This window comes from Salminus brasiliensis, chromosome 22 (assembly GCF_030463535.1).
Source record: "Salminus brasiliensis chromosome 22, fSalBra1.hap2, whole genome shotgun sequence".
Taxonomy (NCBI): domain Eukaryota; kingdom Metazoa; phylum Chordata; class Actinopteri; order Characiformes; family Bryconidae; genus Salminus; species Salminus brasiliensis.
Genome location: NC_132899.1, coordinates 9,931,368 through 9,949,031, shown reverse-complemented (window position 1 = coordinate 9,949,031; position 17,664 = coordinate 9,931,368). Strand labels below are relative to the sequence as shown.

At 41.0% G+C, this 17,664-nt stretch overlaps 3 protein-coding genes across 4 annotated transcripts in view; 2 read left to right on the top strand and 1 right to left on the bottom strand.

The window, feature by feature from the left end:
* Positions 1–5: 5 nt before the first annotated feature.
* zcchc4 (zinc finger, CCHC domain containing 4) lies at positions 6–12,697 on the bottom strand. Its single transcript, XM_072666883.1, has 13 exons — positions 12,530–12,697; positions 11,649–11,767; positions 10,608–10,690; positions 9,262–9,537; positions 8,148–8,228; positions 3,189–3,261; positions 2,930–3,077; positions 2,223–2,323; positions 1,459–1,580; positions 1,241–1,316; positions 1,113–1,164; positions 826–952; positions 6–457 (listed from the first exon to the last, which is right to left on the bottom strand). The coding sequence occupies exons 1-13, from the start codon at positions 12,609–12,611 to the stop codon at positions 328–330; spliced, it is 1,470 nt and encodes a 489-aa protein (XP_072522984.1). The 5' UTR covers positions 12,612–12,697; the 3' UTR covers positions 6–327.
* LOC140543707 (probable E3 ubiquitin-protein ligase TRIML1) lies at positions 3,582–8,235 on the top strand. Of its 2 annotated transcripts, none has more exons than XM_072666885.1 (7): positions 3,582–3,811; positions 4,672–4,805; positions 6,201–6,296; positions 6,494–6,724; positions 6,900–6,919; positions 7,035–7,168; positions 7,416–8,235. In XM_072666885.1, exons 2-7 carry the CDS (start codon positions 4,674–4,676, stop codon positions 8,021–8,023), a joined length of 1,221 nt encoding a protein of 406 aa, XP_072522986.1. In that variant the 5' UTR covers positions 3,582–3,811; positions 4,672–4,673; the 3' UTR covers positions 8,024–8,235. The 2 variants fall into 2 exon arrangements, with proteins under 2 accessions (XP_072522986.1, XP_072522985.1); XM_072666884.1 differs by lacking the exon at positions 3,582–3,811 and adding an exon at positions 4,115–4,174.
* A 1,514-nt stretch (positions 12,698–14,211) lies between the features above and the next one.
* The window catches only part of ablim2 (actin binding LIM protein family, member 2), a 96,443-nt gene continuing 92,990 nt past the window's right edge, over positions 14,212–17,664 (top strand). Inside the window, exon 1 of the mRNA XM_072667986.1 lies at positions 14,212–14,528. Coding sequence (XP_072524087.1) covers positions 14,519–14,528 — 10 coding nt within the window. The 5' untranslated portion in view covers positions 14,212–14,518. The remainder of the gene's footprint in view (positions 14,529–17,664) is intronic.

The window sequence follows — 17,664 nt, the reverse complement described above, 5'->3', positions numbered from 1 at the left end:
TCATGTTTCACTGTAGCTTTCTTATTTATTCTCCACTCTCACACTTAAAATGTAAAAAAACAAACAAACAAAAAAAAAACCCAAAACAGTTTGTTTTAAAAATCTAGACTGTAAAACAGTTTTTTTTTTTCAAACATTGGATAGAGGCTCCCACACCCTAAAATGAAGTACCAGTAGCATTCCATGTTACCCCTCAGTGTCCTCATACTTTACTGGGCTACAAAAGGGTCATGGTTCAGCCTTGCTAATGCTGCACTTAAGCAGATGCAAGATGAATAACTCAAGTTATGGCCTTACTTCTGCAGTGCTGTTATACTGAGTGAGAAGTCATGTGACCAGTTTCTTCTTGCCGTGTGCATTTTTGCCCCTCTTGTGTTTGCCTGTGGTTTTGTTGCCGCTCTTTTTAAACTTTCCTAGAGCTCCTTTCCCACTCTTCTTCTTCTGCTGCTGCTGTAAGCTGCAAGTTCAACCACAAGAGCCAGCAAATATCAGTAGGTTGTGCTTAGCATACAGTTTCCATATCTCACACATACAGTGAGGACAACTCCTAAGATGATAATTCCTAAATGGCTAATGCAATATTTTTGTTAAACTCAAGTTAAACCACATTGCGTCATTTCACATCTTTTGAGCTGGTGTTCAGAGGCAAAATTACAAAAAGTCACCGTCTCTGTGACTGTAAATATGCAATATGCAGTGTGCGTTATGTTTGCAAGCTTTTTTTTTTTAACAGTTTTAACTGCTTATGTAGATGTGGTTTGTGGTTGGTGGCAACCCATGTGCATGTATGTTCAGCTTCTCACTACTTTATAAAGATCTACTCACTTTTTCTTGCCTTTGCTAGGGCAGGCCCTGCGCTTGTGCCCTTGCTCGCCACAGCTGTAACAGCCCGTCTGCCCACACTGGTGATTTGGTAGTGCACAATGCCCACATGGGGAACAATGGCGCCAGGCTGAGGGGACAGATCATGACAACACAAAACATTTGGCTGGTCAGTACAGGTGATTAAAACTGGATTTAAACTAAAGAAGAAATTAAGAATCACAAATCCATAACATCATCTCTATCACACTTGGGAACCCAATTTAAGACTAATAAATAATGGCACTTACAGGACTTCACACACTTGTCGCATTCTGGACAATGTTTCCACTCTGTCCCATTCTGGGGAGAAGAGGAGATTTCTTTCAGCTTTCTTGTTTTCTTTCTGTCTCAAATATTCAAGAAAAGCAAGGCCTACCTTTGACGTGCAGGCATTACATAGGTAGCAGTGTTTGTTCTCTGCTGACACGTATCTCTGACAAATGTTGCAAAATCTGACATTAGGAACGAAAGGAGAAAGACAAGTAGCGGATTGAGAAGGACAGCTTTTTTTGTTTGTTTTTTTAATGATCACTAATTGAGTTGAAATAGAGATGAACTTGCCCTAGAACAGTGGGATGTTTGTTTTAGGTTTACCTGTAGCCTTCCTCCTGTGGCAAAACAATGTCTTTGGGACAGAGATTGGAGAACAGTCGGACAGGAGACTGCTTCCGGCCAGACTTTCCATGCTTGTACAAAGGGTGGTTATCATAATCTACCTGCAGTAAAGATAAATAACAAAGTGTAATGAATAACAGTACGACTACTAGTTTCAGCACGGTCAACAAAGCATATTGGGGCTGAGCACAGTTAAATTACCTGCATCAGTTACATAGGTGGCAGTCTAGGCCATAACATCAATGGTTAATATTTTGGTCAACTACTTAATCTGCATGTCATCTTTTCTGTTGGAGGAGTAGCAGTGGGGTGATTTGCTATTAGATATTAAGGTTTGATTCTATGAATGCTTATGAATGCATAGTAATTGTAACCTGACATTTCGGGGTTTGGAAGAGGCAGAGAGTAGATGTTCGAGGACCGCTTAAATCCACATTTAGGCCTAGTATATTATAACATTTGAATACTAAGATAATAATATAATATTAATAATATGAATAATTAATGAGAACAATACAGTATGAAGTCATAGTTACATAAAATGCATAAAACTGCAGACATGACTTTAAAATACATGTTTTTAAATAAGTATTATTAGTATTTTTTCAGTTCCATTTTGGACAATACATCAGATCAATTTGACCAATTATCTATTTCACAGACAATTTTGAAAATGATCAATAAATTAATAACGGGTTGCAGCTTCATATAATACTGGTTCCAGATTTTGCTTAATTTTATACCTGATAATCCAACATAGTAAAGGAAGGAAAGCAGTCAAGAATCCGTGGCTCAAAGTAATAGGGGAATATCCACACCATCGGCATCTCCGACACACTGCCCTCTGCAGAACAGTGTCAAAATAGTCATTAGTTTACATCTGAATGCACTATAGACAAACATACTGGGACACTTACTCATTCATTATTTCTTCCGAGATCAAGGGTATTATTAAAAATCTCTACTGTCCAGGGAAGGCCTCCCACTAGATTTTGGAGCATTGCTGAGAGTATCCGATTGCACTCAGTGACAAGAGCATTATTGAGGTCAGGATATTTGATGATTACCACCCCATCCCCAACCTACAATTATTTATTTATTCATTCCAGAGGACACAGTTCCACTGCTCCACAGCTCAATGCTGAGGGCTTTATGCCCCTCTAGCCTGCACACGGCTTTAGGTATGGTGCCTATAAGTTTGTTTATCTGCTCCATAGAGTCCTATTCTATTGGCAATACTTCTGTAGAGGGACTAGACAAGCTGTGTGTGTGTGATGGGTGCAACATAAAGTAGCTAAATACATTCATTAGAAGGGGTGTCCACAAACATTTGTTCATGCATATATCATTACTGAGAAGAAAGTAAGGCTCCATGAACACAGAGTAGTATTCAGCCACAGTTATAGATTAAGCCATAAACAAACACATTCAAATAAATAAGGACACACACCTGTTCCCTGGAGCTTTCTCCACATTTCTGATATCTTAAAGAATGTGTGGCCCAGTAGCTTCACCAGACCCCCAAAAGGTGGATCTGCCACCATCACTATTTTAGATCCATCCTCAGTCAGAAAGTCCTGGAAAACCTTGGATGCCTCCTGTAGAGCAGGAGAAATATGAGACTAGTCATTTATCACGTGTATCTTCAGAAGAGGTTATCAAAATGAAATGTAGACACAGGTTGAGTAAGAAGGTGGCTGTTTTGTTACCTCTCCATTAAAGAAGTGATGGTTAAACATGTTATAATGGCAGAATTCCCCCTGCCCATAAAACTGGGAATATCTGCAAGAGAAAAAAAGAACACAAAAGGCAAACACCATGGCTGTGAGACTAGTTGTGGATTCTATAGTTCAGTCCCTGAGCTGCAATTATTTATTTATTTATTTATTTTTTACAGCTCATTATAAAGGCTGGAACAGGATTTCAGAAATACATAAAGACTGCCATCAAAGAATGAAACCATAATCTGGTTTATGTAGTGTTTAATGCAACATTATGACATTGCAAACCCTGATAAATGGTTTAGATCTGTGAACAGGATGTGAGTCAGCTCTTCAAGAGACCAAACCCGGTTAATGTGTTACCCTCCTGTCTGATGGGCTGACCAACTTGCATGACTGAAACTATGGGGAGTGCCTTCCTGCTTTAAACCCTATGCGCTAAAAAAGACTAAATAACTACAGACTCGTTGCTCTGACCACTGTAGGCATAAAACCCTCGGAGGGACAGGTACTACCACGCCTGAAGGACATCTCAAACCCACTGTTGCACCTCTCTGCATATTGGGCCAATAAGTCTGTGAAAACATACATGTGGAAACTTTGATTGTAAGGTAATTAACCAGATATTTCTTTATTTTCTGTAAACTGAGCCACATATTTAGAGATAAACAAGCCCTCAGTCATCTTAATATGTTTTTATTTGGCTTGGTTTTAGTTTGGCTTAGTGAAGAAAGTGTTCATGCTGTACCCATAAACCCCATAGGCTATGTCTCCAGAGGAATGATCATCAAATCAGGTGCCAAAGTATGAACTGGCACGGGAAATACTGCAGACGCATACACGCACGTACATGTGCACAGATGCAAACAGGCTTTGGCTTGTTATAGGCTTAAACAATCATTTACAGCGTCTCAAACACATACCAGTGAGGAGAGCAGAGAGAGCACAACCACACACACACTCCACAGTGCAGAGTAAGTTTTACTTCTTTATTATGGACTGAACAGTTTAATACATTCTTGGAATCTGCTGTAGTAATTTACTGTAAAAAAAGCCACTGCAAAATTACCTCTAAAGGAAATCAGCTGTGACTGCTGCACAAAATAAGTAATGCAAATGATCAAATATAAAAGCATAGTTTAAAGGGGTTACAGCATCGATCTGAATGCAGTTATTTGAATGATCAGGGTATTCTGAACATCGCTAAGCTCTGAATGCTGTTAAATGCTGAATGCAACAGGCAGACTGTGCTACAGACGTGTTGTGACATACTGCAACCTTCCTTCCTCAAGCTGAGAGGAGCTGTTTTTACCCCACAGAAAAGAAAGTGCACTTCACTGAACTCAGACCGTAAGCTTGTGATTAGGCAGGAATGAAGAATGCTCAAGGGGTGAACAATGTTTTAACAGTTTTAACAGTTTAAAACCTTCAGATTTTCATTACAAATGTTCTGTTTGTGCTGCATTCGCAGAAATGGCAGAACAGAACTCCACAACCCACATGCCAGGATCCGACCTGCTGGGTTCGGCCCCCGTCACCAATCCCTACCCTCGCTCCCCAAAAACACTCCGTAAAGCAGCCGCAGTCACAGTCGAATACACACAGGTTTGGTCACATTTTTCCTAAGGTGCTGTAAAATCAGCAGTAAATTCTGGGGAGCAAGGCAGGATTTCTCAGTTAACTGGATTGTTTAGTGGTAAAAAATTTATTATTATTTATTTATGATGCATTAGTGCCTGAGCATCTAAACAGCAGAATCGCCTCACTAACGTCAAACTCTTTAGAGAGCACTTTATTAATGAATTAAACACTAAAATCTTAAAAAACTAAAACATCTCCATTCTGGTTATAGAAATTGTGTACTGCTTGCAATTGGGTTGCATCAGGGTTATTGGGTGCTCATTTCTGGCAGTTTCAGAGTTTACAAGTATCTAGACACTGGCTTTTAAAACTGAGTGAATGATTAAGAACTTTTGTAAGTCGCTCTGGATTAGGAGCGTTTCCTATATGCCAGAAATGTAAATGTATGGCATATAGGAAATATAGGAAATCCCCCCCCCAACAGAAACTAAAATATGATCTTGTATGGGACAAGGGTCAAGTATCACAATATTATATGTGCCATATCATCCATCCCTGCAGATATTATTACTGGTATTAAAGAGTACATCCACATTTGAAAATCAGAGGGGTCTCCCACCCTTTCAGCACATTTGAAAAATGCACATTAGAGGGTCAATAACAAGCGTGCAGAGGCGGAACTTAGTGAGGCGCTAGCAGGGTATACTGTGTATTTGGATGTTCGCTGCCCACTGCTACAAAATATGAGGGGAAAATCCTCTACATGTTATCATCAATCATTTATCATTTATCATCAATGGAGGCGGAGTTACGGACGCAGCCGAACTTTTAAGTTTAATTTATCAGTTTTTGTTGGACAAATCACTTGTTTTAACAAAATGCTACATGTGTATGCATGTGAAAATATTCGTAAATGGGAAAAAATAGGTTACGTTCAGTGTAAAAGAGCATTTTGCAAGAATTGGTATTATTTGCTCCTTGGCTCCCCCTACAGTTATGGAGTGCAATTCACTTTACACTACTCATAAATCGTGCTTTGAGTGCCCCTCATGGACACACTCTACATGTGCATTTCTTGACCAGTTGAGAGATAAAGAACGGACATCTGAATTGAAAAGGTAGTAGAGTAATATTACAGCATCTTACACAAATATAACTCAGTGCTACGCAGTTCTGGCATTCTGGTTTGGAGTAGAAATGACAGAGAAGCTATTCTCCCCATTAGTCAGTGGAGCATCAACAGGACTCTGAAGCTGCTATTTTAAGCTACAATTGCCACGTAATGTTGAGAAAAGCCTGCTTTGTGAAATACCCCTCTGGTCACCAGCAGATGATGATGATGATGAAATTACATTTAAACTAATTTGTAGAATAAAAGAAACTCTACTACACTGAGTTCAAGAAATGTGTCAACATTAGGAGCAGCTGTCAAGTTTGCTGGAGGAGCTGGAGAACGAGAGTAAAAAGGCAGAGGCTCGAATGGCATCTCTGAAAAAACGCCAAGCCAACCTGACTGTAAGTGATAAGCAGATGATTTTCACACATTCCTAGGCACTAGCATGTTCAGGAATGCTCATTAATGCACTCAATTAAAAAGCCTCAGCTTTAATAAGTTAATGCCCTGGAGTTCGACCGGGGTTTAAAGCATTTTAATCATAATTATGACACACCCAGCACTAAAACCCTCTTCCTTCTGTCTGCTTGGAGTGAAGGCTAGTGCAGAGGAGATAGAACAGCAGGTACGCGAGCGCTTTGACGGCATGCGCCTGGCCTTGGAAAAGGACGAACAGGCTGTTCTGGGCACGCTAGAACAGGACCACAGGGAGAGCAGCAGTAAACTGACCCGGCTTCTGCAGGACTGGACCCAGCACCAGAGACTGGTGCGCAAACACATCAGCACCACCAAGAAACTGCAGGAGAGCAGCTCTGAGAGCAATCAGTCGGTAAGACTGGACCAACAAGCCTGTATTTTAGGCACTAGTCTATTTAAAGTACATTTATGCATTTACAGAGTATAAATACATTTAGTAATTTAATTACTTTAGGAAAAACCACAGACCTCACAGTCAGGAAAATATGTCTGGCTCTTCTGAAACTGATTTCGTCTTCTACTTTCAGGTCTTAGCTGAGGATCTCAGGTAAGCCTAGTTTGATATTAGTAATATGACGGGGAGACACTGAAGTTGATACTATTACAGCTCACGTCTACCCAAGGCACAACTAACTGTAGCTTTTGAACCAACTATCCTGTAGCTGCCATAAGAAGCTGGATGCAGCTGAGGAGGCCATTAGGCTTAACGAAGAGAAATTCCAGAAGCTTATGAAGGCTTTGGGAAAGATCTCAAAGGATCTGCAAGCTCAACTACAGAGAAAGATCCTTCTGCTGGGTAAACTATGTGCTTCTACCACTATTCTGTCCATTAATTAGAGTAATATTAATGGAAATTATTACTTAATAAATATTACTGACGCTACTATTTTATGCAAACGAGACATCAAGAACTAAGAGCTAATCCCGATACGCAAGATGCATAAAATGACCAGGTGTAAACTGCCTATACACCCATGCTTGCCTATACTGCGGATAAACTTTTTTGCACCTACACTATAATGTATACATATCTTTATTTCCAGACTCTACAGACGTGGTGATTGACAGGACAACCAGCCACAGACAGATCAAGGTGACTTCAAAGGGGCAGGCCATGAACATCTCCTTGTTGTGCATGGAAGACTGTTCTGCTCCAAATCACCCCCAGCAGTTTGATCAGGTCTACTGTGCCTTGGGCTCAGCTGCAATAACAGCAGGCCAGCATTACTGGGAAGTAGATGTTCACTACTGCTCTGCCTGGGCTGTGGGCGTGGCATATGTCAGCCTGAATAGGAAAGGGCAAGATAAAAGCACAAAACTGGGCAGAAACAGGCTGTCGTGGAGTCTGGAGTTTCAGGACGGACATCTTTCAGCCTGGCACAATGACCGGCATGTGGCGCTGTCTGTCAGGGCAGGGCGAGGGGCTCCAGACAAGTTGGGCATCTTTGTAAACTACCAGAAGGGTCGTCTGGCATTCTACGATGCTGAAAGCATGAAAGTGCTGCAGGAGTTCTCAGCAGCTTCTACAGCCGTGTTTGAGAGAGCCTATCACCAGTTTACTGAGCCGCTGTTTCCTGCCTTTCGCTTTTTTAAACCCAAAGATGGACACAGTGCACCAGATCATATTGAAATCTGTGACCTCAGCCTCTAAATTATATATATACACAAATATCTATGTAATAAATGGGATAAATGTAATTTTATAGTTCTATGTTAAACAATGAAGTAAAACTTCATTTATAATTGAGACTTAAGAGTGAATACAAAGAACTTACCTGAAATCAATATCCAACAGCAAACTCTTCATGGTGTCACTCTTGTTCTCTGCACTTTGTATCTTAATTAGTTCATGTAATCTGTAATTAGTGAATAAATGTTCATGTAAACAAAACATTAAAAAGTCACTGTAACACTACACAGGGTTAAGATCATCTCAACTTCAGGTTGAAAATTTGTTTGACTGTTTTAATGTTATCTGAAATTGGAAAATCTATTAATATTCCATATCTAAAAAACACTGAATATTGCAATTACCCTGTTAATCGAGAGTGCATAGTATATTCACTTGATACACTTGTACGTGTGAAAGATTAGATGTCATTTGGGCTGTCTTGATAGGAAACTGATCTACACACAGAGGTGTCAAAATGTAATTGGGCAACTAAGCTATACTTAAACATGTAAAAAGTTAATCAACAATTATTATTATTATTATTATTATTATTATTTTATCATCATCATCATTATTATTATTAATTAAATAATAATAACAATAATAATGTGATACTTAAATTTGTGTCCTTAATTATGGTATAGTAAGACCATGCTAACACTGGACTTGTCCATTTGGCAATGTATTCTTTCAAATAGTGGATAACATGTTTCAAATCATTATTTTTTGAGCAGTTTATTTGCAGGCTTCTGCGGGTTTGCGTCTGAGATGCCTTTGAATCATGATTCCATGAATGAGTTGTCACTATAAGAAAAAAAACAAACAAAAAAAACACCCTAGACCTTGACTTTTCTTACTCCCTGTTTACAGTACCCTAAGAGCAATTCTCTACAGAATGACTTCATTAGAAGTTACATGGTAAAACTATTCAGAAACTGTTATTGGGACTACTGTAATTCATTCACTGGTGAGTTGATCTGATAGAACAAGAACTAAGACCTTTTTCAGATTCAACAACTAAGAAAGCTGCAGAATTAAATGTAGGATCTGTAAGAAATCCAATAGCAACACAGAATCTCTAATCTTCAAATCCTACAACATCCATATGCATCTGATGTATATATCTTGGCATCAAATCTGCTTGATGTGAACACAGTTTAAATACGATGCAATACCTAAATTTCATTCCAGCTTCATAAGCATGAACAGAAACCCACCGTGGCGTCCCCACACAGAGAACCTTCCGGAACCCTAATCCAGAGAGCACATCCAGGAGGAAACGGCAGCTGCGATCAGCGAACAGGTACTGTGCATTACTCTTCTTATTCTCCAAAGGGCACAGCAATAGACTGGGCCTCCTCAGCTGCGACACTGTGATGTCTGAGAGTATCTGGTGTGAGGCATGACTGTCCCATTCTCCAGGAAGAAGCAGGATCTGACATTCCACACAAAACCTCTTCTGATCCAGTGGGAGAGACACGAACTCTCTGAATCTGAAAGAAGAATGAAAAAAAGCTGTAAGACTTCTAAATCGCCAAGGCCTTTCATGTCGTATTAGAGATGCAGTGATATGGGAATTTGAGGATGATGCTTCTATTTCTCATGTATGCAGCAATACATGCTTTCTATGCGAGTAGATAACCAGCTGCCACAGTTTACATAATATAGCAACTGGGGTCTAAGTCCATTTATGTTATTTATGTATTATGTATTGGTAGAGGGTTACAGACGAAGCAAAATGAATAAAATGCTGATTTTTTTTAACACAGCATAACAAACCGTCTGCTCCTCTAGAGTTTAATAAATACATCATTAAATATTGCTTTAAATTATTGATCAAATCTAGGGCTGCCACTAATGATGATTTTTACTACTGATTAACATATTGATTATGTTATTGATTAATCCATTAATGCAAACAATTTATTTTCCTAAGTCAAAGGGAACATTGAATGGAGTTGACCATGACTGGAGCCAAAAATGTCTGAAGTCATGCATGCAGCAATTACGTAGTGGTGTTAAAAAAAATAATTATTATTTGAATTGAAGCAAATCACAGGAAAGGTGACCTCCTGAAAGGTTACATTTATAAAGAAATAATAATAATAATAACAATAATAAACAATGCACTGGTTTAAAAATATTGAGGTCGATGCATTTTCAGAATCAATGTTATGGACTAACTGTGGCAGCCCTGGTGGATCATTTATTTCTAATCTATCTTCCAATACTGCTATAATTCCGATATCGCTGTGCACCCTATATTACTTGATCTCAAGGGTTAAAGGAATGGCATGGCATAAAATTTTAGCTGATGATCCGAGCCAGGTTTGGAGCCAGAAGTTCATTAGTTTAACGCTAGAGCTAATAGAAAAAGAATTTGTTCAGACATAAACCATTTCTTTCTCGACCATTCCTTCAATTTCCCTTCTGTGGGAGAGCATGATTTGGTAGGTGAAACTGTGCACCTAAGTGGATCCTCCTGAAGAATGATTAAGAAGCACTGGTCCAAGGTACTTAGTTCTCTTTAGATTCAACTCATTCGTGCAGCACAGAAACACACCTTGTGCAGTATTGTGCATGTGTGAAGGGAGGCATCTTTGACCGGTTCTGTTGCTCTCTCGCAAGCAGCCTCGCCTCTGATACCTAAAACAAACACATAAGCAAACACATTTAAGGCATTTGACCGACACCCTTATGCTTTACACTGATCAGCCACAATATTAGCACCACCTGCCTAATATTGAGTAGGGCCCCCACAACAAGTCTGAGCATTTGAGGCATGGATTCCACAAGACGTTAGCAGCCGATGCTTTAAGTCCCGTAAGTGGTGAGGTGGGGCCTCCATGAGCATCAATGAGCCTTAGGTGCTCATGGGGTCCACTTTTGGTTGGGTCTGACCACTGCATACCAGGAAGACCTGATGCCTGATGTTTTGGAGATGTTCTGACCCAGTCGTCCAGCCAGCACAGTATGGCTTAAAGAGTCAAAGTGGCCCAGACTTGTACGCTTGACCATTGTTCCTGCTTTTCACACATAATCACCTTCAAGAACTGGCTGTTCACTTGTGTGGTGTAGATGATGATAATCAGTGTTTTTCACCTCACCTGTATATAGTGCTAATGCTATGGCTGATTCATGTACATGCCAATCAAATTGCTTTGAGAGAACTTCAGGTTGTGCAGAAATCTGACTAGACAAGAACTGTTACACCAACCAACCCACCCACCCACCCACCAACCAGACAAACACACAACTTGAGCCTAGGGGCAGTGGTGGCTCAGCGGTTAGAGCGCCGGGTTATAACAGGGTTGTGGGTTCGATTCCCGGGCTTGGAAAGCTGCCACTGTTGGGCCCTTGAGCAAGGCCCTTTACCCTCTCTGCTCCCCGGGTGCTGGAGTTGGCTGCCCACCGCTCTGGGTGTGTGTGTGTGTACTCACTGCCCCTAGTTCACTAGTGTGTGTGAGTGTGTGTTCACTACCACATATGGGTTAAATGTGGAGGACAAATACGTGCACCTTTACCTTTACCTTTTTAATACTTGGACAACCCCCCAACCCCCCAATCTCAGTGAAAGGCTTCCTGCTCTGAGATCTTTACTCACCTTTTCATTCTCCCACTGAAAGAAGTTGCACTCCTTTCTATCACGACATGCAGAACAAGCATAGAACCTCCTCCCATTCTTCTCTCCTTCACACTTCACCTCAAACAGCACGGTAGGCCCTGGAACCCACACCCACACACACACACACACACACACACACACACACACACACAACACCACACACAACCACACACACACACACACAACCACACACACACACACACAACCACACACACACAACCACAACCACACACACACACACACACACACACACAACACCACACACAACCACACACACACACAACCACACACACACACAACCACAACCACACACACACAACCACACACACACACACACACACACACACACACACACACAACCACACACACAACCACACACACACACAACCACACACACACACACACAACCACACACACAACCACACACACACACAACCACACACACACACACACAACCACACACACACACAACCACAACCACACACAACCACAACCACACACAACCACAACCACACACAACCACAACCACACACACACAACCACACACACACAACCACACACACACAACCACACACACACAACCACACACACACACACACACACAACCACACACACACACAACCACACACACACACACACACACAACCACACACACACACACAACCACACACACACACACACACACACAACCACACACACACACAACCACAACCACACACACACACACACACACAACCACACACACACACACACACACACACACACACACAGTCAAAGTAAGCACTGGATGCAATGAACAAACAGTCAGACACACTGTGATAAAACTCGAGGAGTGGCGATCTGTCAGGCACTCTACTCACCATGTGGACACTGTGGAGCTTTCCTATCCTCTCCATCCTGAATGATGGCTTCTATATCTCCGAGATCCTCCGTGTTTGCCATCTTCCAGTCCGGGCAGTGCTGCTGAGATTACCCCTGAGCCAAAACCTCTCACTCACACCAGTCTACACTGCAGCATGCTGCCTATGTTTGTCGCCCAAATATGACGTTCGCCGCTCGTCAACATGCGCCCGCGTGTTGGTGGCTCAGGCTGCGTCCCAAACCACACACGTCTACACTTCACACACTGACGCTAGTGCCCTCGTTTGTTCATAGATGAGAACGACACATCCGGGTACTTTGCCCTTGCATTTGACTGGCGTGTATTCGGAGGTTTTTGACAATTTAACAGCATAAAATAAGAAAACCCGACTATTAGTTAGTTAGTGGTGGTAATTAGGAAGTTTTTTGAAGCATTAACATATTTGAAGCAACTATTTCTGAAAATGGTTCAGTGTTTTGAAAAATTTGACACTTGGCTCTATGCTGCCATCTACCGTCCAGTTTAATTTCCTACAATTACATATGGTTGTTTCCATCGAGGCTTAATCACATAAATAAACCCCTATCACAACACAAATGTGTCGTTAAATGAACAAAAAAAATATATATATATTATACTTTTAAAAAAATATTTTTAATAATAAAATAATAAAAATAACATTTATTTACCTATCACACTTTTAGGCTGTAGCTTCTCATAATGCAACTATTTAACCCTTTTCTCTCTCCGGGCCCGTTTTTTTGGTTCTCCAGTTTTTCCCCGTAAGTACTCGAATCTTTAATTCGAATCGATTCATTGTAATGATTCAATTCGCAGCCCGGTGTCGACACTGCTCCGATGCTCTGGTACCGAGCGTAACATCTGCAGCTACTATTAGGAGCCCACGTCTTATGTCCAGTCAGATAGACAACTATGTTATGTCGACAACGACCAGCGTCGTGATACACAAACAATGAAAGAAATAGGGGTTATGAGTGCCCAGTCTGCCTCAATCAAACAGAACAAAAGACCTAGTTAATTAAATCCATGACGACTCGGTTCATTGTAGTTTTATTATCATGACATTAATGCAACATTTAGCCATTTTAAATATCACGCCATTTAAATATCACGACAGAAATCGCTTTAGGGAACAGCAAGTGATTATTTGGTACCTACGTTTCAACAAAACAGCGAGCTGACTGGCACCTTTTTGCCTGAAATAGTACAGCCCTTTAAATGCAGCATCGACATTCACTAGTGTGCAGGGCTGCAGTTTCACCACTAGGGGGCAGCAGATTACTACTAAAATAACTCGTGTTTTATAATAAATGTTATAATAAATGTTATAATAAATGCCCTCATTTTACATTAGATGTAGAATTTAGCTCATAGATCAATAATACATGATTTGTAGTCCTTTATATTCTGCCCCACTAATTACGTGACACATAGGTATTAGTTTACTGGACAGTGACTTTCTTCTTCTTCTTATTATTATTATTATTATTATTATTAATTATTATTACTCTTACACTTATAAAACTGTCTTGTTCTAATTTATTCTGCTCATGTTGGCGGATTTTGTCCCACAGAGAAAACAAATCCATCATCCTCCAAAAGAACTCAATCTCCCATGCTCCTTTGCGCGGACGCGAGTGTACCAGGCTCGATGGTGCTGAGGCAGAGAAGAGGTGTGGTCAGCAGCGCTGTCAAACAGGCCAGTAGAGCGCTCCGGTACACACACACACAACCCCCCCTCCCAACACACACACACACACACACACACACACACGACTCTTGCTGTAGTCACAGCAGTGGACTGTAGGCTCCCTCTCTGGATCATCTGACTCGGGCTGGCGCGGTGGGCGGTCTGGAGCATCCCTGCATTGGGCAGAGGGGCGTGCGGAGCGCGCCTGAGTGTGTGTGTGTGTGAGTGTGAGGACCTGGGCTGCAGCAGAGCTCGGACGGATTTGAGGACGAAACGATGAGCACCGGTGAGTCTGGAGACATCCTGAATGTGGTGCATGATCGAGCCGTGTCTTCACTGTGTCTTCACTGTGTCTTCACTGTGTCTTCACTGTGTCTTCACTGTGTCTTCACTGTGCTCAGCGCCTGCTGTTTGTTTGGGTGCTGATGGTGCAGCTTTAGAGGAACATCTAGACATCCATAGCTGTCATTCCAGCTCTGCTCTACAGCAGACTGCAGGCCATCTTACAGCAATAGCCCTGCGTGTTTTGATGTCTTTTGTCGCGATTGTGTGTGTGTGTGTGTGTCTCTGTGTGTGTGTGTGTGTGTCTCTGTGTGGGTGGGTGTATGCTGTTTTGGCTGGCCCACCTAGCTCCCTGTCAGAGCATAGTGCCCTCTTATTATGTTGCACTGCTGTCTTCTATTACAGAAGTGCATCCTGCGCTTCAGCAGCCTAATTGACCATATTCACTGTCTACACTCTTAAAATTAAAGGCTTCTTTGAGAAGGAAGAAGAAGCTTTTTGGTCCATAAAGAACCGTTTTTGTGTAAATACGTCAATGTCAGGGTTCTTCTGGCTTGGCATCACTTAAAGGACCCTTTGCATCACCTTTATTTATGTTAGTGTAAAGTCTGTATCCTGTTAACGTCCTCAAACGTGGGCTTTGTTGACATGAATTTAGAGCTGAGGCAGCAGAATACACTCATTAGTATTTAGGCTGAGTGTGTCATGTCAACCCATAAAATGAGGTTAGGAGGTAGGGGTGGGTGATACAGACTCAAATTGATACCACAATGTATTTCAGTATCTAGACAATAATGATATGATATCATGATATACCAACACTTCATTAATTATACAATTCTTTTAATAAAAATGTAAAATTAATAATATAAGGTAAATGTTCAAGATGTGTTTAATACGTTTAGTTTAGTAAATGAGAATTATTTCAGCTGTTTAACTGGTTAATTTGTTAAATAGGTGTTTTTGGGCCTTACCACCAGGGTTCAAATTGAGGTGGGATGCCAGGGGATGCCATCATCCTGGTCAAGAAAACAATATATAATTACTTACATAATTACTTAAGATCTCTATTATTTTATCGCCATCCAAACACAAACAGACGTTCGTCAAACATAATTTAGCATAGTGTTTTTAGCACTGTAGCATTTTTACCTTTAATAGCAGCTTTAGACTCTAATAGGAGAATAGCATCCCTGTCATTTCCACACTTGGAACTACGTGGATCTGCAAACAACCTTTTGCCAGAACTGTGTAATGCTGCGTAACTTTACATTCACATTACATTTATGGCATTTAGCTGATGCTCTTATCCAGAGGGTTACTCGTATTACAGATGTGGGCCAATGTAGTGTTAGGAGTCTTGCCCAAGGACTCTTATTGGTGTAGCGCAGCATAGCCACCCAGACTGGGAATCGAACCCCAGTCTCCCACATGGTGTAGTAGCTCAGTGGCAGGGAGTGGTGTTATCTGTTGCGCCACACCAACCAACTTTACCCTACCACCTACAATCTACATGCTTCCTTCCTTTTCAGTGACAGTTCAGTAGCTCTCAACTCGTCAACAAACGCATGTGTACAGCTGTCCACAAGGGGGAGCTCATACCATGATTTGTATTTATTGCAGAGTGATAAAACTGAATTACAGTCCCCAACTCTAGGGGGAGCCCAGGAGTGAAAAAATGCCAGTTCTCACACAGTGCTTCTGTTAATTATACTACATTTGTATTTAATAAAATAGATTAGAGCATCAGTTTCTCAAACTTCATGTAAAGCCCCTTTTGTGGATAGTAAGTGCCACTGTGCCCCCCTCAACCGTACCTCGTCCTTTACTCTAACTTGGTGGACCAGGACCTTATCTTACCAGACTCTTAATAACTATTTCAATCAATTTCAAGTAATCAATTTCCCCTTTTTAAAATGAGCACTATTTTCTTAGACGTGGCAGATGCTGTTATAATAAACAAAAATAAATAAATAAATAAATAAATAAATAATATAAATATAAAATAATAAAGAATAGATTTTCATGCAGCTCCCTTAGCACCACTGCCCCCCTCCCACCAGTTTGGGAACCACTGAATTAAAGGCAGTATACAGTAGATCGTCTTGTGATTGCAATTAATGTCAAAATATTTCTTGTTTATAAATGAAAGAATGTACTTCAGAGTACAAGAGAAAACAGCATACTGAACCCCCTCTTCATCCAAACCCACTGTTTTTCAGTTTCCCATTGCTCATCACAGTATCCAGTATCACGATATGGACCCAATCAACCTATATTACAGAACAGTGACTTACTTTTATACACACTTTTCTACCTTCAACCTTTGGTTCAGTGAGGGTTATTAGATGGTTTAAACACTCCATTATGAACAGCCTTGAAAACAAAAGAGATCCAATCCATTACCATCCTGATGCATAGAAGGTCTACTCTGTGTGTTTGCTCAGTAAAAGAATCCATTGACTCCATAACCAGGGAGATATGGTCTTGTTCAGTTACAGGAGAGTCCACCAATGAAGGTAGAAAGGAAAGTAGTAGTGATGTAAAGTGCTAATTTACTTTGCTATGGTTTCATTGATCAGCAATGATGTTTTGTAGAGCAGGGTTGCTGGCAATTGATCAGTTAAGCACCTAAGAGCAGGCATTAGCCAATTTAGCAGACAGCTAGTCAGTGCAATGCTCGCTGAACATGCTTAGTAGTTTGGTTCACCTCACTCACTGGACACTCTGCTTTTATATCTGAACTGTAGTCCGGTTGAATTATTCCAGTTGATTTGAATTCAGCTTCAGTCCCACATTCAGTTAACCTTAAAATCACCTGTACACCCTGCATTGGCACATGTGTGCTTTTTCTGTCTGATGATGGATGTACCTGCATAGGGGTGCTGGAATAGGCCCAAAGGTCTGCATGACACTGCCTGTGCTTACAGCTTCAGTTTACAGAGGATGATTTGATCCTGACTTGGCTGATCTGGTTTATGCCTGGACACACTACAAGATAGCTGGGCCAGTTATCAGAGGCAGATCTGTGAAAGGTGTTCCTGATTACAGGCTGGTCTTCAACAAGCTTCCCAGATTATCTTGTGTTGTGGGATGTGAATAATCCTGCCTTTACCCCTCTTCTAGTCAACTCAGTCCAG